Source organism: Mugil cephalus, chromosome 15 (genome assembly GCF_022458985.1).
Source record: "Mugil cephalus isolate CIBA_MC_2020 chromosome 15, CIBA_Mcephalus_1.1, whole genome shotgun sequence".
NCBI classification, from domain to species: domain Eukaryota; kingdom Metazoa; phylum Chordata; class Actinopteri; order Mugiliformes; family Mugilidae; genus Mugil; species Mugil cephalus.
This window is the reverse complement of record NC_061784.1, coordinates 17373664-17396366: the sequence shown is the minus strand read 5'-3', so window position 1 is coordinate 17396366 and position 22703 is coordinate 17373664. Positions and strand designations below refer to the sequence as shown.

The 22703-nt window shown below is 38.6% G+C and overlaps 1 protein-coding gene across 1 annotated transcript; it reads left to right on the top strand.

Moving 5' to 3' along the window:
* Window positions 1-1256: 1256 nt before the first annotated feature.
* mpzl1l (myelin protein zero-like 1 like) lies at window positions 1257-22409 on the top strand. Its single transcript, XM_047606944.1, has 6 exons — window positions 1257-1394; window positions 4197-4378; window positions 9992-10202; window positions 13235-13364; window positions 16048-16153; window positions 17619-22409. The coding sequence occupies exons 1-6, from the start codon at window positions 1322-1324 to the stop codon at window positions 17712-17714; spliced, it is 798 nt and encodes a 265-aa protein (XP_047462900.1). The 5' UTR covers window positions 1257-1321; the 3' UTR covers window positions 17715-22409.
* The last annotated feature ends 294 nt before the right edge of the window (window positions 22410-22703 follow it).

Below are 22703 nucleotides of genomic sequence, written 5' to 3'. Positions count from 1 at the left end.
CATTTTAATACATGTGACAGTTTTTAAAGGCACACTTTGCTAAACATATGAAAGTAATCAGCTCACGCTTCAAGTTTCACATCCTCTTTTGAAAGAGATTCATGGTGAATCAGATTAATTTGTGGTCTTTTTACGTTGCTCTTTTAACGACTTTTAGTCTGACTCAACTTTTACACAATCATGTGTCACTGACCTCAGTTAAATCCCAACTAACCGATTACCACAGAAAGTTGTAAATGATCAGTCACATCTCATTTACTGGCTACTGGAGGACCTTAGGTCTTCATCAGTACTGCGGCACTTTAAAACGGACTCTCAGCTCACTGTCTTATAAGGTTGGAATGGAAATCATATAAACATAATGCCTTACAGAGCTGGTTAAATTAGACTGAAAGTGTAAAGTCCCACCAAAAAGAAAAAAAAAAGTTGTTATGCCCTAAAACACTCTGATATAGAATAATCAAAAAAATTAAATAAAATTACAAAAAAAATAAAACACACAAACAAATAAATAGGCCGTAAATCATCATTATCATAATTCTATTTCATATTTGTATGATATAAACATGTATAAATAACATTTCTAAAAGGGAATAATTAGCTGCCTGCTGCCTTGAGCTAAATGCTAACATGCTAACAACATTACGTTCTAATAAAGGATAACTAGATGTCCACAATTTCTGGAGACAACCCCTGTTTTGGATGACCTGTCCCCCAGCTAAAGCTGTCCCCGAATATGTTCCCGATTGTAGCGTTGTATGAATGAGAAAGAAAAAAAACAAAAACATTACAGACACAGCAGATTTTTTCATATAGGCGTTAAGATTCTCCCACAACGCAACCTTGATTGTGTAACCTGGCAGTCTCACTTTGTATGTGGACAGACAATGAAGAGAAAAGGGGATTATTTATGCACAAATCAGGTGCAGATCCACTACGGACGAGCCCCAATATCAGCAGTCCTGGCACCTCTCAACATGACTCCAGTCCCCAACCTGAAGCCAGCCATGCAAGTCAGTGGGGTCAGACACAAGAGTCCAGTCCACTTTTTACAATTCCGTTTCATCAACAGGTAAAGATAGTCATTTATTTCACTTATTGGTCTCCTATGCTTCAGCTTGGTTTTAGAAGTCTAGATCCGGCCCTGTTCATTACTGCTGGTGGACGGTAGTTGTAGTTAGCTGTTTGATCTGAAGGTGGCAGCAGTCTCTGTTTGAACTCTTCATCCGCCGCAGTCACTTCCCCGCGAAGAAGAAGAAGAGTCGGGCGATAGAGGGTGGAAAAAAAGGCAGAGGAACAACTCCTGTTTACAACAACAATAATGGACCCTAAACGCTCAAACGTCTTGTGCAAGCGTGCTTTATTGACTGGATTTACGCTATGCGTCTTATTGGGTGAGTGTCGAAGCCGCAATCGGGCTCAAAAATCAATTTGGAAATGTTTAAATGTGAGCTTATTATCTTTAGGTGGGATATCAGGTTAGCTAGCTAGCGGTGTTACCTCGCCTATCATGTACGGGAGGGGAGGAGGCGACAACGTAAACCTTTTATTCACCGTCTTGCATATCGGTGCTACCTAGAGACGGTATTTAACGCACGCGGAAACGTTTTCTCTGGGATGGTGGCGAGACGCACCTTATGAACACACCGACGTAACGACACGAAGCAGTTATTTGGTTAAATTCGCTCAAATCTGAATGGGGTTTGGTGCAGAATGGTGGCTGCCGCCCCTGGTACTCTGGTCTTGTGGAAGGTGACGGTGGGAGTAGTTGTGGAAGGAGGGAGGCTAATCGGTCTGGTTCGCGTTAATATTTTGCTCAAGCCAGGCTTGTTGGCTGGTTTATATGTATGCCGATGTGTCTAATATAACTAATTAAGAAGGAAAATTTCAGAAACCGACCGCTATCATGCACGTAGCATGTGCTTTAAATAATGCCACATAAAAGCTATGGAAATTTGAATAAGTCTTTTGTTAGGCGTGTGTCTCTTCAGTAATTACGTGTCCCCTGGGGGACAATTCGTCACTAAGCTAACTAAGAATTTTTTTTGCAGTGTTTTGTAGCATCTGTATCAGTGGGATCAGCAGAGGTTGATTATATTTTATTAAAATAAATGTGCCCACACTGTGGCTCTGCAGGTAATGTGCCCTACTTAGCCTTTAAAATCAAAGACAACATCTAATTTCCTGGTTGGTTAACCTCTACATGACCCAGATGTCTAGTCAGTCAAATTAACTATGAGATAAGACAATGTATATAAAAATGCAAATCACAGGTCTGCTTTAAATAACCAGGTTTACTTTATTATTTTGGCAAAAAAAAACAGCAACAACACAATAATGCTGATACAAAACTCTCAATAATCACAAGACTAATCTAATGTTTTATGAAATCTGTATGCATGAAATGGTATTATTTTATTTCATGTCAGACACTAGACGGCTTAAGGAAAATGTGTGTAAAACGTCTGGACCAGAAGTTGATGAGCAATGTCTTGGAAGTTTACAGACTGCCAGTGTCCTGCTGTAAATCTCAGATGCGATATCATCTGACATGGGGGAAGTGGATGACAAATGCATCCTTCTCTTTTTATCCGTTTACTGAAATCGTCTCGTGTCTGGACACTTATGCAAGCTGTTGTTTTTGATGCACAGTTTTCCCTGGTGTGTGCATCTCTCAGTTGTTGATTGCCTCTAATTGCTGCAGAGGAGAGTGGCCTCTGAGGTTTGTTGGATCCTCTGATCTGTGTGATCCTCTGTTTGCCAAGTGTGTGACTTCATGTCTTGCACAAAACCGAACGCTGGTGCACAGTCAAACATTCTCCGGTTATTAACCAGGAACCTTTAGCCACACATTCTTGTGAAAGTAATAAGATTTTTTTTTTTTACTCATCTGTGAATTTGGAGGAAGTTGACTCATCGTCACGTTTACTTGCCAAAATAGAAATTTAGTACACACCTCCTAGTCTGAAGTCAAAACAAATATTAAACCCAGTAACCACCGTGCTGCACTTTGCACACACATCACCGTCAGTAGATTAAACAGTGAAACAACGTTCAGCATCGCAGCAAAACAGCAACAAAGGTTAGAAGAATCGAGGTATAAAAATTAACTTATGCAGATTGCTCTTAAGCTTTTTTTTTTTACTGCTACTGTAACTTAATGGTATTTATTCCAAGTAATACAATTGCTAATAATTAAGTTATTTGAATGAGAGCCGTGTTAATAATTAAGCAGTATGAATTATTAATTTCTAGGGAGGGCTCTCATCCATTTACGTTGCTTTATTTCCATCTATGCTTTCCAGATACCATAAAGACATTAGAGACATTTTGATTAAAGCTGACACTTATTGATTTGTCGATATACAGAAAAACAGCAATTCTCATTTTTTTAAACCCTTAAATAGTTAAAATATGTCAAACAGTCTCCAAATCCAACTTCTTGCATTGCTCTTATCTTAGTCATTTATCATTTTTGAACTGAGGGCTTTTAGTTTGCTCTTCTATTTCACTTCAAAATCTATTTGCTGGATTTTTATGGCTTGATACTAATAACAAGATGTTTTGGTTTTGGACATAACGAGGCATTTAAAGATGAATATTTGAACTCTGGATACGGGGATGGAAATTTCTGGGAAGATATTTTCCAGCAGATTCAGCGATTAAAAACATAACCGTGAGTGGCAGCATGAAGCAACAGGATAATCAAAACAAAGTGGGAGCGCGTAATAAACGCTGGACGTGGTTCAGCCATCACATGCAATGCAGGGAAGTGGTGGTAATTAAATGTCAACACAATCATAAATCCTGATAAAACAAGACCGACACTGTCCTAACAACACACAGTGCGAGGAAAAGCCCCAGAGGATTAATTTATAGCTGAGTTACGACTTTTAATACGTTTATTTTGCATCCGTGGCAGGAGACAGAAAGTAAAGTTCAGCTCAGGCTCTCTGGTAGAAACCATGTTTTGGTGTCTGATAAGCATTTAAATCCTGTGACCTGTTTCCTATCGGGACTTCCTGGATCGTATCTCATTGTTGCACCAGTCACCTCCTGCAGCCTGCTCTGTTGTGTTAATGCTTTTGATCTAAACCCCTGCTAGTTTCCACTCAAAGTGACATTAATTTACACATTAACCACAGTTTCTAGAACAAGCAAATTTTTTAAAAACAAATGTCCTCTCTCATTCGCAGTCACAAAACCCGCGTCTGCAATCGACATACATGCCGACCAGGAGGTGATAGTACAGAACGGCACCACGGGCGTCCTCCGGTGCACGTTCAAGTCCAGCGAAGTGGTCAGCAGCGCCACCTCAGTTACCTGGAGCTTCCAGTCGAGTCAGCCCGATAATCAATTCTCCAAATCGCCGTACGTGGTAAGTACTTCGCCAGCCGCGTCCGCTCTGGGAAGGTTTCCCAACAGTTTCAGGAAGTTTTCCTGTGATTGTTTTTTGTCAGCAGTTGCATATAAAGAAAGACGTCAGATGCTCCTCGGGGGGGTTAAAGGATCCCTGTGATGTTTTGGTTTTAGTGTCAGTCTCCACAGGGCCAGGCTTTTGTTTTCATTCCTCCTCGTGTCCCTCCGTTAAGTTCTCATCTGAATTATGTTTTTGTTTTCCTCTGTATGTCTGTGAAAAAAAGGCGACTGGACTTGTAGAGTTTTGAGAAGATGTTTCACTGCCTATCTGAGGAGCTTCATCATTTTTTTTTTTGCATATTTCCTCCATCTGTTGTGTTCTCCTACTCTTTTCTTACCCTTGAAGCGGACTGATGATGCAAAGTTCTATGGAAATGCGGCTGAATGTCAATACAGGAATTACTGGTTATAATTAGGGATGGGCATCATTAAAGTTTTATCCGATACCGGTGCCAAAACGGTGCCGGTGCTTAAGGAATGGGAAACATACAAACTTTATCCAAAAATGGTGTCTTTTCATTTTTAAGGCATTTTGTGACGTGCAAGTTGAACAGAATATTAATTTGAATAATATAAATACAACTAAGACTAAGAAATATATTAACTTTTTCACAACAAACTGTCATAATTATCATAAAAAAAGCAGTGACTGTTCATTTCTCTGCTTTTAAAAAAGTGTCGTCAGATTTTTAATCAAATTCCAGGTGTTACCAGTGTAAAAAAAAAAAAAAAGAAAAGCAAATCAGGTCACAAAGACAGTGGTTGTTGGTTATTGTTAACTCGCGCTGGTGTTGTACATCCTGCTGGCAGTTGGGATGAAGGACCTGCAGTAGCGTGGAAGGAGCTGCTTAGCTCCTTATTTTGTCCTCAAAGTTAATATTAAAAGCAGGAAAAATGGATAAGTAGAAGGATTCAAGGGACTTCGATGAGAGAGGAACTCTAATGGCCAAACAACTGGGTCAGAGCATCTCCAGAACTACAGTTCTTGTGCGATGTTCCAGGTCTATATTCATAGTCCAAGGAAGGAAAAGAGGTGGTCCGACCCAACAGATGAGTTACTGTAGGTGATGCAGGTTCTGATTGGTGTCCGGCCGGTGGCACGTAGCAAAGTAACCAAATAAATGTCAGGGCCCTGGATTCGCAGAAAAAGCATTAGATCATAATGAGATCCTCAATGTTATTCACTTCACATGTCGGTGGTTTTAATGCTTGTGGCTGATGAGTTTCACAGCGAGTAAATGGGAGTTGTTTCTGGTGAAATTATTCACAGAGCCTGCGGTTACAATAAATGTTAAACCACCTCGATTTGGTGCAAAAACAAAACTGCCTTTGCCTGCTTAAGATAAGATAAGGCTCGACTGATTCACGCGGCGGGAAATTTAGTTGTCGCAGCAGGAGGGCGAGATCATGTAAATATGAAAGTTAGATAAAAGATGGAAAAGTTTTGCTCTTAAGAAAACATATGTGTTGCGTACACATTTTCCTGAGAACACATTGTCCAGAGGTTGTCTGTGATCTTTGAGGTGTGGAGGAAACTGTAGGAGTTTTTAAAATGGTTGGTTGGTTAGTTCTGTCATAAACCAAACCGCATCTTCATAGTGTCGAAATTTATTCATCTGTTGTAGTAGCTAACGTCAAAGAAGAGTCATCGTGTGACTAAACCAATGTGCTATGTAGAAAAACTTGTATTTTATCATCATGGACGTTTGCTGAGGTTCTAGTAGGATGTCGAAATCCAATACTACCAACTTGATCTTATAAACCTGTAGAAAAAAACACCAAACTGGAGTCCACTCTGGCAAAGGCCAAACTGAAACAACAACAAAAACCCAACGCTGTGTTTAAAAGAAGAGATAAGTTTCTTGGAGACAGCGTCACGGAGATAAATATTCCAGAGAGCGTTAAAGAGAGTTTATGTCGTTGGTTGTTGGACATTAGCTGTTTATTTGGACTGAATTCACGTCAACTAGGAGAATACAAGGAAGAGAAAAGGAGCCTTTGTAAATCTCCAGGGGAGAAAATTTAGTTTATTTGAGCCTCGGTACTTAGACCACAGTAGATGGATGCTAATGCAAACACGGGTAATGAATAAAAAGTTCTTTGTTTTGTGCTGCGCACTCTAAAGGAGCACAGTTGTCCAAACAGTCCCTTTTTATTGTTCAGGTCAACACACATTATTTCGTTTGGTATAAACACAATAAGACACCTGAACGATCCCGTTGAAGTGTCTTTGATCGTTCGAAGCCAATAAAGTTTTTCCTTGAATGCGGACTCCGCTCTATTGAATAAAGAAAGTTTTCTGGGTGTGCCGGGTTTTACAAATCACGCCCCATCTACAAAACACAGACACGTCTTTTGTTTACCTGTCAGTCGGGCTGGGCGTGGCCCGACCGTCTGAAGGGTGAAGGGTCTTTAATTTGAACAGCAGTCACGCCACATGCAGTCGACACACGTGTTCTGCAGCGAGCTGTTTAATTGGTGAAGACACTATGTTTTTTGGGGGGAGTTTCAGCTTGGATATTTCTAAAAGTGTGTGCAACTCAAAATGCAAACTCGGTGTTTTATTTCAGTGTTCACTACATGAACTACAAAGGTTTTACTAAACAATGAGGGAAGCTGCCCCAGGTGCAGAGATTTAGACTTTCTTTGTGTCTGAACAGGGATGGTAGCAGATATTATATTATGCCTCTTAATAACAAACAAAGGTTCAAAAGTTGTTCCAAAATAGAAAAGTAATTATCAGTTAAGTGGCTGTTGCTTTTAAAAGCATGTGCATATTTGTTTGTGGTGGTAACTCTGTGAAATGGTTTGGACACGGAGTCAAAAGTATGAGAAATAAAGATATCTTAGAAGAAATACATTACAGATAATTATAAAAAATGACTTATAATTTACTCTTTTGAGATGAACAATTCTACACGGTTCATTATGTGTTTGTTCATCATATATAACAACAGCACTTTCGCTTCTTCTTGTCCCCTCACGAACAAACAATTTATTGTTGGAACAAGATGAGACGGTTCTTCTTATGTTTGTTTCATTTCTTTATGTCTTTATGTCGAGATGAAACAAAAATAGACATTTTATAGTGAACGGATTTGCATTACTACTTTACTAAAGTTTTAACATGTGCAAAAACCTACGCAAACATCATTACATGTGAAGCTGATCTGATGCGATAAGGGTTGTTTGTTTTTGTCAAATCAAAAAAAATCGATTTAGTGTGTTTGGCTTCATGTATACGCAGACGTACAAGGTGCATATAGATGCAATAGATTTAGTCCACGATTTACCAAAGCTCAAAGTGTTTGCGGTGACAGTTTTTTTGAGCGTATGTTCAGCGCGTCTTATCTGGCACAGCCGTGGCATAAATGGTGACTGCGATCGTTGTTGTTGTGGCGGCGGCGGCGAAGGCACAACGGAAGTCGACGGAGAGGGTGCAAATCTTTTCTGCTCGCGTCAACGCTTTTGGAACGAAGGAAGCAAGAAATAATTGACACATGTCGGTGAAAAAACCCTTTGTGTATATATGTGTGTGTTGTTTTTTCCCACGTCTCAGCGGACTTGTTACTGCAGCAGCTTTTCCTCCTCATGTCGTGTAGTTCAGTCTGTCCATATACAGCACCGTCTGTACCATTTAAAAAGGCAAGCACTATCATGTTTTAGGAATTTTAGCATCGACTTGACGTCTGTGGTTTTCGTCGTATCAAATTCTGGGAGTGAGTCTGGTAGCAAGGGCCCGGTTTAAGATTTTACAATATGTAAATAGTAGAAAAAGGAGAGAAACTGTTAGTAAAGTTGGTCCGGTGAAATCAGAGTCATGGTCCACATGTGATCTAGGTGGTTTATATTAATAACGAGGAAGATAAGAAAAGCTGTTACGAGTTTCCACGGGAGGAATTCGTGTTTATTTAAGATCGGATCGGAGTCAAATCGGAGGACGGAAAACAGATCTGGTAAAGTGCCATTTTGGAACGAACGCTGGGATACGCTCACAGTGAAACGTCCTAATTGCTGTTAAGATTTGTGATCAGTCGCTTTTACGCAAGGAGCCAGAAAAACTACGGCTCGTAAACAAACCGTCTTGATCCATGTGAGGCCGCGAGGTCGAGTCGATCTGAGGCGTGAGACGTTGAAGTGGGAGACTCTGACTGTGAGCGGGTGTCAGCTGATCCCAGAGACGAGCCCCCACTCTGCTTGAGAACAAAAACCGTCACTTTTGTTTTTTAGTGACGTCACTGAGCGACATCTTTTCCTCCATAGTCAAATCTTTGTTTCAGCGGCTCGAAGGGATTCACACAAACCGTAAAACTGGACTTTCAGTGTTTGATTTGTGCTGGATTTAACTATTATTTACGGTCTGATTTGTTTAGCACAGAATCTGTCTTTGGTGCTGTTGTTACAGCAGCAGTACGTCGAGGGCCAGACGGTTAAAAAACCAAAGGGCGTAATCTAGTTTTCAGTTCACTTGGATCAGTGTCGTACGTCACTGTCAGGAATTCAGACAGGACCAGATATGTTGATCTACCTTAAAAAAAAAATCCTGTACGCATGCAGGAACACATGCAAGTCTTAGTTTGTTCATTTGAAGAGATTTAGTTTAGTTGTGTTTAGTTATTTTGATGTGGGATTGGTTTTTTTGTTGTTAAGATAAAACATAATTTCAGTTTTACTTTTAAGAAGAGGACGCGTTTTATTGCATAGCTTCCACTACCTCAGAAATAAAAAGGGATTCTCTTTAATTTGTTGAAGAGAATCTTTAATTTGTAGTTTTTATATATATAAATATATATATTTTTTAAAATATGCACTCATTGCATCGTTACTTCTTACCTCAGAAATGTGTTTTTTTTTTGTCTGAGAAATAATTAAAGGAATCTTTTTCAGTCATAAATTGTTTCTTACTGCAAAAAATCGTATCGAAGACAGTAAAAACAACAATAGTAAAAACAACAAGAAGTCCATACATCACATCATACATAGTATATTAAACAAGTAAACATAAATACAGTATTAGGTATAAAAAATGTTAAAAACCTTAATGCTCCAGGGGAAAAGAAAACGTCCTGTTCCTCTCTGTCTTACACTTTAAAGGGATGAGCCTCTTACTGTTCAAACTCTTCCCGTAAACATAGGTTCTAGTGGAGCGAGTGACTTTCATTACTTGTGATGGCCTTTATTTACATGTCTGCATCTGCATGTAGCGGCTTATTCAGCCTGTTCTTGTCATTGTATGATGTTGTATCGACACACGTTCCTGTTATTTTGACGGCCTCATAATATTCAGTTGAACAGCACCACACACTACATCCTCCAGAATCATCATCTGGTTGAATTAACACACAATATTTGCCTAAAATGTTGAAAAAGGAGCAGGAGGAAGCCTCGCTCTTATTTAATCTTATTCCTTTACCCCCTCTCTTTCCCCTGTCCACATGAACATAAACAGACTCCTCTTCTTCCTTATACCTGGTGAACACCATGTGTTTGTGCAGCTTTGGATAGAGAGTTCTGTTTCAGTCGGGGTTTCACTTCATGCGCAGTTTAATTAGATTTCCATTTCCCTTCCCAGATATACTACTTCTCCAACGGGAAAGGGTTTCCGGGCTCAGACGAGTTCAAAGACAGAGTGCAGTTTATTGGAAACATCAACCAGAGGGACGTCTCCATACAGCTGAGTCCGACTCAGTTCAGCGACAACGGAACCTTCTTCTGCGACGTGAAGAACCCGCCCGACGTGAAGGGAACGCAGGCTCGAACCGAGCTCAGGGTCGTCCTCAAAGGTGAGTTTCTTTCCGTTTGTCTAACGTACCTGCCTCTGAAGCAGGACCGCAGCCTTGACCAGACGCTTGCTGCACGTGTTCACCCATTCACCAAGGCTTTGTGTGCGCTGATTGGACGTTTGGACAAAACACAGCATAGCACTGTCTGAACCTCATTGTGTTAAATCTGTCGTGTTTCCAGGCGAAGAGGAGGCTGTTTCTCTCAGCGTGCCCCTTTACTCCCATGGTTTATAATTTTGTTATATAAAATCAAATGCATTTGAGTCGGCCGCTGCCTTTTTAGACACAGCAGGGAGTGTCACAGCACCTATAATTAATTAAAACCAGGATTAAACAGGTTTTACCTCAACACGCTGCTGCATCTTGCTTTAAATCCACTTGTACAACAAACAGGATTAAAGCTAAACCTTCTACAGCAAAGAAAAAACAAGCAGCGCACCTGAAGTCGCGCTGCACGACTTCATAAAAATGTGCGATTTGCGATGACCGTGTAATAAATAAATGATATTATGAGTCTTCTTGTTTGATTATCAAGGATTTATCAAGCAATTTTTCTCAAGTGTTTATTTCTCAGTGCAAAACATACAAGTATTAAGTAGCATAAATACACAAAGCGATGACTGTTTTCCAAGTAATATTTTCAAATAAATAGAAGTGCTTTCTTCTTTGAAAATAAAATCCAATCATAATGACATTATTGTAAAGTTCAACGCTTTTCTTCAGGTATTTTTGTAAACGTATGAGGTTTAATACAAAAAGCATCGTACACCGAAAATAAAAAAGGCTTTTCTGTAAAGTGCAATCAATCAATCTTTATTGATGAAGCACTTTAAAAACAACACAGTTGGCCAAAGTGCTGTACACATACATTAGGCCAAATAAAAAAAAAAATCACTAAAATCGTGAAACAAATAAAAAGAGGAAGAAGCCAAAGTGCTTTGCACAGACATAAGGGTTCAAGATTCAAGATCACTTCATTGATCCCCACAGGGAAACAGTTCTGTCCAAGCTTCCCAAGATAACAAAGAACATATATGAACCAGACATAAGAATAAGAGCCGAATAAAATAATTTTAAAAATAGACTAAGAATGAAGTAGTAAAAATTGGAGAAAATAATCTACAGTCCAATTTGTGTAGAATATACAGGTAATTATAAGTGTCTAAGGATTGATAAAACAAGATTAAAACAATAAATACAATAAGAGCAAACTTTAAAAAGAAGAAATGTACCAGCCTGCTTGGTATAAAAAGGCGGGTTGTTCCAAAGTTGTTCCAGGAATTAGGGTCTAATGTGTTCCTGTCTTTTGGTTCCAGTTAAAAGTAACGCCAACATTAAGTGAGTTGCAATAATCTGAATGAGTTGTGACATGGATTCAAAATCTCACAGTGATGTCATAGCACAGTGGTAACCTAAAGACTTTTCTGGTAACATTTTTAAGTACTATTATTTATCAAAAAGTACTGAAAGGTTCCAGCCGCCACCACGTCAGAGTTTCTTGGACATAAAAAAAAGCAACATATCCACCTGTGCTGTCTCAGGTGTTGACAGAGACTTGTCAGCACGTCTTTCTGTTCAACGTCAGTAAAAACAGATGTGTTTTCTTTTTCCCGCCACCAACTCAGTCTTCAGCCTTTTTTTGCATGTTGTGTAATCGCACAGACTGAAATCTCAATTCTAGTTGTCATTAGATTAATCGCGCAGTGCTAACCTGAAGCAACAGATCAATAATAGTTTTTAAATTCGGAAATAACGGTTGATTAAGGGAGGCAGATTCCTTCGAAAAATATTCCTAGGTGTGAAGTTTATTTACCTACGTTTTAAAAGCAGAAATAAACATTGACGGCAATGAACCTACAGAAAAATATAAAGTAGAAAGAACACAAAATTACTACTAATATATACTTTATATAAGTGGATGCCATGAAGCCAAAGCAAGTAGAGCTCCCCCTGGTGGCTGGCTACAGTATATGTCCTAAACTCCACTCCATGTTTATTTTAGTTACTTATTTGATGTCATAGAGACAGGTTGTGACAGACAGAAACTTTTCAGGATCGAGAGTGGGACCATAAAGATACATCTATAAACCTATAAATATTATAACGACAGTGAATGAAAACCTGATGTTGTTTTTATTCGAAAGGGGCGGGTCACATAACACACACATTCAGCGTGGGAATCAAACAGGTGCATTCTTGTGTGTTTTCAGTTAAATGACTCTTGCTTATTCATGCAGCGGCTTGTTATCTTTGCTTTACGTGTGGTTGCACGTCCGCCCAGGTGGGATGTTGTTCTGTATTTGGCGCTGGCATCAGCTGTGGGAAGAGACACTGATTGGAACGCGTTTTTAAAGCTTCCACGAGCGGTTTTCTTCGTGTGTGTGCAACGAGGTTTTTGTCACGACACGCTGGCCAGATAACGGCGACGCTCCCTGCTTTAATTTGCAGGAGTCGGGGTGTGAAAGTATTTTCACACCCTTCAGCCATAGCATTATAACCACTAGAGTAGGGCTGGGTGGTATATTGGTTCATGTCGAATACCAGCATTTACTTATTTATTTATTTCGTTATAGACCTGAAAATTAGGTGGCACAACGAGCAGACCAAGAAAACACGTAAGAAGACAAAAAATTGTGCCGTGTCAGTTTTTTTTTTTGGGTTTATAAAATCCGATGTCAACCAAAAAAAAAACATTTTTTGCAATTGTTATCAGGCTAAAGTTGCATGCAAATGTAGTTTAACTACTAGCGTCGAATTATTCTACAGTATTTACCCGTCATCACAGTAAAATAGTCCATCCTTTGTCAATCTACTGCTTTAATTCCACTCTCAACCAGTAGAAAATTTTGTGAACACGTGATCATGCTTGAAAAAACATGCCAAACAAACGTCTGGGTGCCAGGTACCTCAACACACCTTCAGAGGCCCAGTTGAGTCCAAGCCTTGACAGTGTCAGTCATAATGTTATGGCTGACCAGTTGTCTGCCTTGACCCACCCTGACTGTTGTCGTCCCCTTTGTGTGTCCGTCCAGAGTCTCTTCCTCAGACCAGCACGGCCATTATCGTCGGGGTAGTTTGCTGTGCTTTAGTTCTGCTCGTCCTCATCGCTGTAGCTGCCTGCGTCGTCATGAGGGTGCTCCACAACCGCCATGAATACGAAGGGTAAGTGTGTAGCGAGTCTCACTTTGCACATTTTTATTGTGATACACAGTCATTTTAGACCCTGTAAACCAAAATAAAGAAGGACTGGATTAAAAATATATATGAGAATAAACACAATGTGCATTTCTTTCTGATGGACGCTGAAAAATATAAACACAAGCGATTATACTTAACCACACAATAAAGATAATAAAGATGACACACAGTGTCTCCACATAGAGTTTAGAAAGTTGCACTCGGTTTTAAAATGAAAATGTACAAACTCAAGGTAAGTTTTTATGCTTCCTGAATCTTTCCTCCACTCTTTACTTCACTAATGCACCCTTTTGTTTAACCGCACATTTATAAAAGTTTGTATTTCGTTTTATATTTTCTGTGCGTCACGTACACCTTCTATCGGTGCTGGTCCTAACTTTGTCTGCACGGGTGCGGGGTTCAGTCTCTCTCTGTTTTTCCTGTCGAACGAAAATCACGTTGGTGGTGATGATCAGATTTTGTTACTAATTATTAACAAAAAGTAGACTTTTGTTTGATCGAGGTAGTTTGACCTCTTTGCATGCTCCTGAACTGTTCGCCTCAGAGAAATAACCACCCGTCGGGCGGCTAATGCGCGACACGTCGTAGATGTTTGAAGTAGCTCCTCTCTGGCTGGTGGCTGGGTTCTTTGGGCTGAAGTGGCAGCCATCTTTGGGGTTGTTGTTTGCACTGGTGCCAGTCGTGTTTTCCTCCATCACGGTGTGTTCACTCACAGCATCGCCGACGTCTTGTTGTTTGCGCCTTTACCTGGCTACAGTCAACTCTCTCCTTCATGTTGACTTCTCCAGTGCCACGTGCACGAGGAACCTGGTTACCAAACTTAAAGGGTTGTTGGTGGAAGGAATCTCAGCCTCAAGATCCTCAAAATCTCAAGATTTCTCAGCCAAAACCATCAACTACATGAATCCTGTTGGGTTTTTGCATGTTATCAGATGAGGCTGGGTTTACGATCTTCTTTTGAAAGATCCAATATGAATGAATTAAAAAAAATGTATCTATTTTCTCTATATTATGCCATTTCTTAAATCTTCTCGTTAGAAACTTCGATACTTTGGTTTTGCAGAACAAATTTTGCAAGATGACCCAAAACATGACAGAAGTTACAGCTTGGAAGCTGATTGGATTTTTAAAAAGTATGAAGACATAGAAGAGCTGCACAGAAGCAAAGCCATACACAAGTTATGAAACTAGTGGTAAAGTATTGTGGGAATAGCACAACTCTGAAAACACTGGTTTTAGTTTGAAGTTGGATATTGAATCAAATCTAATGTGAGTTAGAATTGAATCAGTTCAGGAAGTCGGTAGCGATACCCAGCCCTCTTATCTGATGTCTTCTGTAACCAGGTTTCTCTTAGTAGTCCTTCCACTTAACTGCATTTTAACCCCGTCTTTGTCCATCAGCATTTGTCACTAACATCCAGAAACAAAATCTAAAAACAAGGCAACTGAAAAACAACTCCAGTCGCTTTTGTTTTTAGTTTTTTGTTTCCCGTAAAAGGTTCTCACTCACCCAGGTCATAGTATATCCAAACATAATAATATAACACCTTTTGGATTCAGTGTTTGTTTCATCCTATGGCCTGTGTGACGAACAAGCTTCACAGACTTACACGCTGTCGTACTCACTCGCTGTTTCTGTTTCCTGTCAAACTAATACAGCTCCATCAACAGCTTCCTTCTTCTTAGCTGATAAAAATATTCAGTCCCGCTGAAATAAAAGCGCAGAATTCATATATTTCTCGATGTTAACTGTACACACTGTTATACAACAACTTTACTAGAGGTGCACTGATGACCTGTTTGAGCAACGGAATAATCAAATAGGATGAAAATACACAAATGATCATTCTAATATTTAATATTTATCTATGATTGACAGAATAGTCAGTTTTCATTTATTTACTAAGTCAACTAAATGTTGCAACTCTATTACTGTTTGATGATTTTACTAAATGTATAATAATTGTCAACAAAGTCCAGTTACTCATTAACCAACAGGACTTTTTTTAGAAGTCGTCACATTGCTATCTTCATGGCCTAAATGATTTTTTACTATGAATATTCAATATTTGGTTCAGTTTTTCTGTAATTTTCTGAAAAAAATGGGGGGAAAAAATGACTTCGACCATTTATTTTAAGAGGATTTACTGATATTCGACATTGATTATTCAATATACCAACAGTTAGTCCCTTCAAGTTGTCTGAACAAAGCATTATAAACATGTCCAAAGTTATTTATAGCTCAGACCAAGAGCTCTATTAAGCAAAACAACATGAACGTTCTAGTATAAAATGACAAGTAAACAAAATTAAAAAGTTGACATTGTTTTAACCGGTTTTAACCAACCAACCATTAATCATAAACTCAAAGATTTACAAAAGGCAAACCTCCACATGAAGCTATTTTTATAAACAGTAGTTAAAAGACTATTGGTTTAACCCTTAATAAGGTTGAAAACAGTCAAATCATTTCAAACAGGAGTAAGTCTGTTGTTGTCTACATCCCATCAGTGAACCTCTAGTCTGCCCTCAGCTGCATTGCCTCATGTACTCCTCTCTCATTGTTTTATTTTTGTCTTGTGTCCCATTATTTGTGTTTGTCTCGTTTTGACTGTGCACCATTGATTGCTCGACAACCCTAAACTAGATGTACGTCTTTGGAGAGCGTGAGCTCTCAGCCTCCGCGGCCACGAAAGAAGGTGGAGTCCAGCCTGGAGAACTCCAGGTGTACCAGTCCCTCGGGTCCGCTACAGGTAGGAGCTGGGGGACAGAGAAATCCAGTGGCTGCCACCGTGTCACTGGGACAGTGCCGCATTTATGAGGCAAATGTTGTCAAAGCACCTGAAAATACTTGTTCGTCCACAGAGGCAGTGTTCAGACCCGGTACTAGGATGTGGGCTGCTCTTAGTATGTGTGTTAGTATTAAAATGTGCCATCACAAGCACTTTTTTTTTTTATGCAAAATGCAAAACATGCAGCCTGCACCATCTGGAACATGGTAAAATTTTGTTGTCTCAATACACTGGTTTGCTACATCAACATCTACTGCTCTTTCAGAACCAAGAACAGTGCTGTTGGTTGAATATGCAAATAGTGACTTGATAGAAACCTCAAAAAACTCTGGTTGTAACACATACACACAGGCTGCTTACAGTTGGATGGATGGATGGATGGATGGATGGATAGATAGATAGATAGATAGATAGATAGATAGATAGATGGATAGATGGATAGATGGATAGATGGATGGATAGATGGATAGATAGATAGATAGATAGATAGATAGATAGATAGATAGATAGATAGATAGATAGTTAGATAGTTAGATAGATGGATGGATAGATGGATGGATGGATAGATGGATGGATGGATAGATGCGCCTTAAAACCAGGTCTGAACAGATACATAAGTATAATAAGAAAATTATTTTATAAAAAATTCAAAACCATATTTATCAAAACCACCATTACATGTTTGTTTTTTTTTTCAATCATTGTTGGATGAGATGATAGATCAGTCTCTCAGATCTGTTTCTGAATATAAAGTTACATTTTGATAGCCTAGCTTAGCACAAAGGCTCCACAAAACATGCAATTTTTTTTTTCATCGATGTTATTGGCTATCAGTATATTATACTGTGGCCCTATCTATTTGTTATGAGTGAACAATAAAGTGATTTATAAAGTATTTCCGTACTAATCAAATCACACTTTCTCAAAAAAAAAAAAGAAACTTCAACTAAAATAAAAATATCTATATAAATTAGCGTGAAATACAAGATGATGTCTGCTTTATCCGGGCATCAGCTTAAAGAACAGCACTAAGTTTCATAATTGCGTATTTATAGATGCAAATATACACATGGATTTCCACATATATAGACAGTAAACACATTCTAAACATAATGGTTTTTGTGCATATAGACTAATAATCCCATTTTATTTTTTTTATTTATTTATTTTTTTACATGTACCTCTGTGCATGCGTTTTTGCCTTCACACCCTGTTGGCTAATTACTAATTCAGTCAAACTACAAGGAACTTACAGACTGACATTCAGATGCTCTACTGACAAATAAATTAATCAACCATCCCATTTATCAACACCATCAAGATAGGTGACGTGAGAGCAGCGTGATAAACACGTATAGTGTCATATTGTTGGCTTGTTGTGATGTGTATCCTCGACTGACGGTTTGTGTCTCCTATCACGCCCCAGGGCCCGGTGATATACGCCCAGCTGGATCATTCAGGCAGCAAAAACTCATTCCATAAGATGGAGCCAGTGGTCTACGCTGACATTCGTAAAAACTGAAGAGGAACCGGGGACCAAAAAAGAAAAAAAATATATATTCAAAACACAGTAAAGTATGAGACCTCTGTATTAGCTCCTCTAGGGAAGGGTGGGAATATTTCAACAGGGACACAATTGGTGCAGTTTATCTCTCTTTTTTTCATACTTTGTCCTCTTAAAGCATGATGCTGTTATATGACCAAGTAACGTTTCCATGTGCTTTGTTGTGAAGATAAAAAAAAAAAAATAAGCAAAGAAAACACGAGTTGACACTACATCTCTGCTGCATAAGCATTAAAATTGTTCTCAAACACAGGGATCCAAGTAAAAATCACAATGCCTTCATACAGTAGATATCATTCCAAGGGTACAAATAGTTTATTTTAAACAAAAAAAAGGTTCAGCAGGCTGTTGCACCAACATACTCTGTTAAACACTACAACCTACCATCACATTAAGCTTCTTTAGTCTTAAACCAACATATTGTTTCTCCAGTTTAGAAAAGCGTTGACCCTGACTAAGCTGACCATCGCTGCTAGTCCAAACACCATGGCCACTTTAGTCCGGACCAAACCCAAACGCCACATCACTACTCCAGTCTAGCATTAGTATCGACCACCATCACTGCTGCAGTTTAAACTAATCTAAACTCGACATCTCTTCTCCAGTTTAAACTAATCTAAACTCGTCATCTCCACTCCAGTTTAAACTAACCTGAACTCATGACCTCTAGTGTAGTATAAACTAATCTCTAAACTCATTTTGTAGATAGTAGAAACCTAGATAGCTCTATGAGTCCAGTTTCCTTTCTTCAAATGCCTTTTGGATTACCATGGCCTGGATGACTGAGAATCTTCACAGACAATCTAAACTCATCAACACCACTCCAGTTTAAATTAAGCTAAACTCATCATCTCTACTTTAGTCTTAAACTAATCCAAACTCACCATCACTATTTCAGTCTTTACCAAACCCAAACTCCCCATCGTTACATGACTACCCCATCGTCTAGCATTACTATAAACCACCATCACTATTTTAGTCTTGACCAACACTTTTCAAAACACTGGCTACATTTACATGGACACAACCCAGCTCTGTTATCAGAGATTTATACTCAGCTGTTTGAATGGAGGCCAAATAAAATCAACATCAATTGGAGCAGAGGGTTGTTGACAAAGTGGTTCTTTCTTTACTTTCAAATTAGCTGGACTTAGGATTTATGTCCAGAAAACTCAATTAATTAAGCAAACGTTGTCGACCACAATAAATCTTTGTTTTTGTCTGGTTGTTTGCTACCTCCCTCCACCAACATGGCAAACATTGGCCATTCCTTGTAATCTTCTGATTATAAGTGAATAATCCATGTAAATGTAGCCACTGTTTCAGAAGCCTTGTCCAAATCAACGTCCAAGTATGAAAGAAAGAGCCTGTACTAAGTAGATATTTTAAAACCAGAGCTGGAACCAGTTTTATGCGTTTGTCCAACTCGCATCACGCCATCATTCATCGATCGCTTCTGCGGTAGCTTGGTGCTTTTTTATCGAGGTGAACAGGGCTGTTCGACCAGTGGTCATAAACTATACAAACACCAATAAGCATCAAGGAAAATCTGTCAACGTGAAGACCTCATGTTAAAGACGGTTACATGCTAAACCTGTGCTGTGGTCTAGTCTAGCTGATAGTGACTGATGTTACGTCGTATGTAAATGTCGTGAACGTAAATTCCTACCTTAAGCTCCTCCTAAAGCTTCCGGCAATTTCCTGAGAACCATTTATTTTAATTTTTTTTCTCCAGGTTTGTAAAAGAAGGTTTACAAAGGCTGCAAAACAAAAATGTAGACAAAAAAAGACAAAATACAAAACACAACATGGACGAATCACTGAGGAGACGAAATACTCACCGACGTATTTAGTGACCTTTGATTACAGACCATGAAACTAAAGAAGACATCAAAAGAACAAGCTGAAACAAGGACAACGAAGCACACACCTTGGATTTATGATCAAACAAACGTTACTATAGCATAGTTATTGACTAGCAATGGGACGTGAACGCGCGCGACTTACGTAGAGTAACGTAACACAACAGACACGCAGTAAAATGGCCCGTGATTGGTGGAAAACCTCCTTCACAGGGTGATTTTAATTCATCTAATTTCATTATTTTATTTAATTAAAATATGCTATTAACAGGCTATTATCCAATCTGGACAAAATTGCGCCAAATAAAAGACGTACGCACCCTTAATACCTTCAATCTTGTTTTTGTTCATGAACATTAAAAAAATTGAAAAGTCGGAACAATAAAGTAAATAAGTCTTCTTATGCCATACGATAACACTCTAGGGTTAAAATTTAGAATTTACTCTCTTTATAAATTGCTCTTGTTTCAGCTTTTTCTGACTGAGAACCTTCGAAATAAATTTTACCAGACTCAAACCAAAACTCTAGCTCACAGTTTACCTCTGATTTCTGACAGGAATTTAAAAAAATGAATCAGAGATCTGCAGACAAGTGGTGCGACAGTCTGCTGAAACCCACGGTTCACCTCCATCTCCGGCCATAGCCATGTTGTTTTGTAGACTTCGATTTTAACATGTTGCCTCCGTTAACTTTGCATGCAGTTGTAACAAGACCTACAGAATAAATCTGGTACTCCGCAGCTAGTAAAAAGCAGAAGAAGCCGTCTGACGTCGTGTTACTGTGAATGCTTCAGTTTTCTGTAAAAGTTCTGGCATGTTGCTGTGGTACCTTTTATAACGAAAAAGAAAAGCATCGTCTCCGTTTCGATTTTCACCTCAGTGGAACATGTTTTTATGTTTGTTTTATTTTTATTTTTTCTGAACCTTTTTCTTGTTTCCGTTCTGTGTCTCAACACTCCAGGAAGCCTCTTTTAAAAGCCTGACTTAAAAGAGCGTAATTAACCCGAACGCGCCGTTATTTCCCGTTACCTTTTTGCTCATTTTGAATTATGCATGTTGAAAATGTGTCAATGTTCGATTGAGGTGAAATGTCTCCTCCGATTTAAAAAACCGGGAGAACGGTTCTAATTACACTGTTTGCATGCAATTTACTAACATAACATCATTATTATGAAACTTATCTGTCATTTTGTTTTTTTATCTATGTTTTATGTAAAGCTCTTTTCTTTTCCAAACTTAAGGGGCCAAATATTTTTTTTTCTTTCTTCCAGCTTTAAAATGCATTCCAAATTATGTTGTTTTTTTTTTTGTTTTTTTTGCATCGAAGCATTAAAAAGCCAAATTTTTGTTATAATTTTGTATTTAACAGTTATCAACGAGAATGAGGTGTTGCATCCAGTCTTAAAACGCCTTCAGCTTCAGCTTCAGCTCGCGATTTTCAAATGCAGTTTAAAAAAAAAAACAAAGAGAAAAGAAACGTCCGCGCTGACCAGTGTTTGTACATATTTCTTGCTCATCACTTAAGATGTAGTGCTGTTTACTGTAACTCATTCCACTGTGGTGTGGCCGTCTTTCCAGCAGGAGGAAAGAAGTGGTTGGCTGCAGACGCCGAGGAAGCTGGTGGCATGCTTTTTTTTGTTCTCTCCTTCTCTCTAGTCTTAATTAATTGTCACCGGATGTGTTTGTGCACAGCGCCAGGTCAAAATGGCTCGGATTTAGACGTTCTTCAGTCTTTTATTTTGAAATTTAAAGGGGAATTTATATGTATTTTGAACTAGTCGACCATAACCAGAGAACTTGTGGACTAAGAGGAGTTGATATCTTCTTCTGTGAAGTTTAAATTATGATCTGATCTGATCTGATCTGATCTGATCTGAAGGAGCATTTCCAAGTGAATGAACACGAACACATTTAAAGTGAATTGGAAAATAGGTTAAAAAAAGAAATTAGTGTAAAACAACTTGATTGAAATAGTTCATTGCCAATTACGGGAAAACGAAGGGGAATGTTTTGGTTCTGGCTGAAGAAAGCTTAAATTCATCTTATTTTGACTGGAATTTGGTTGGGACGCCACACAAACACGGTCTACTCTTCTGTCTTTTTCTTCCATCTTTACGTTCTTTTTTTTTTTTTTTTTTTTTTTTTCCATTTAGCAGCATGCATTTCAACGTACTGACCAAAATGCAAAAGAACAAACCACGCGTGATACCGACAAACCGTTAACTGCCGGTCGCTTCGCTCCTTATCGTGACTCGTCGCAGTGTTTTAGTGCCGTTTGTAGAAATCGTGATGTAAACTATAAATTATGAAAGATTTCAGATTCGAGCGAGGCCACGTGGTGGCGGAGGCGGAGGCGGCGGCGTTTGGTGTCTTGGGCGAAACGTTAGCTCACGAAGAAATCTTATAAGTGCGTGCTTAGTGTTTCTCGATGGTAAATAGTTGTGTGTTATTTGAGAATTGTTTGGTATGTTATGTTGTAAAATCTGCACTATGTCTTGCATATCAAAGACAACAAATGCCCTGTGATTATTATTTTATCTTTAATTTTTTTTTATTTTTTATTTTTTTTGGTTCATCTCTGAATGACCTTGGCCTCTGTTTAACGTCTTTAAAACTGGAATGTTGTACATTTAGTGCCTTTTACATTTCATCAGCTAACTTGAACATCTGCTCAGAATAGAAAAGATAAGATTCATTTATTTTCCTTTTATTGTATGTATTTTTTTATACACATAATATCGTCTCTGTATCCACTGTTCAAATTTTATATAAAACTATTCCTGGCCAATTATCCACGTGTTTGTTCTCGTTATTGTGTTTTTTAATGTTTCCTTTGAATAAGATGAAGACTAAGACGTCACTTTTTAAAGTGATCAAATTTGATATTAATGTTTTGGGTCATTGGTTTCTACAAAAATAGGGAATAAACGGCAAGAAGATGAAAACTTTAGATGCTTTGCCATGAAAATATTCAATTTAAACTTGTACCTAATGAACCAGCCGATTCATTAGGTACACCTCACTAGTACTGGGCTGTATTCAGCACTAAGTTTCGTAGCATAGATTTTGCAAGGTGTTGGAATTT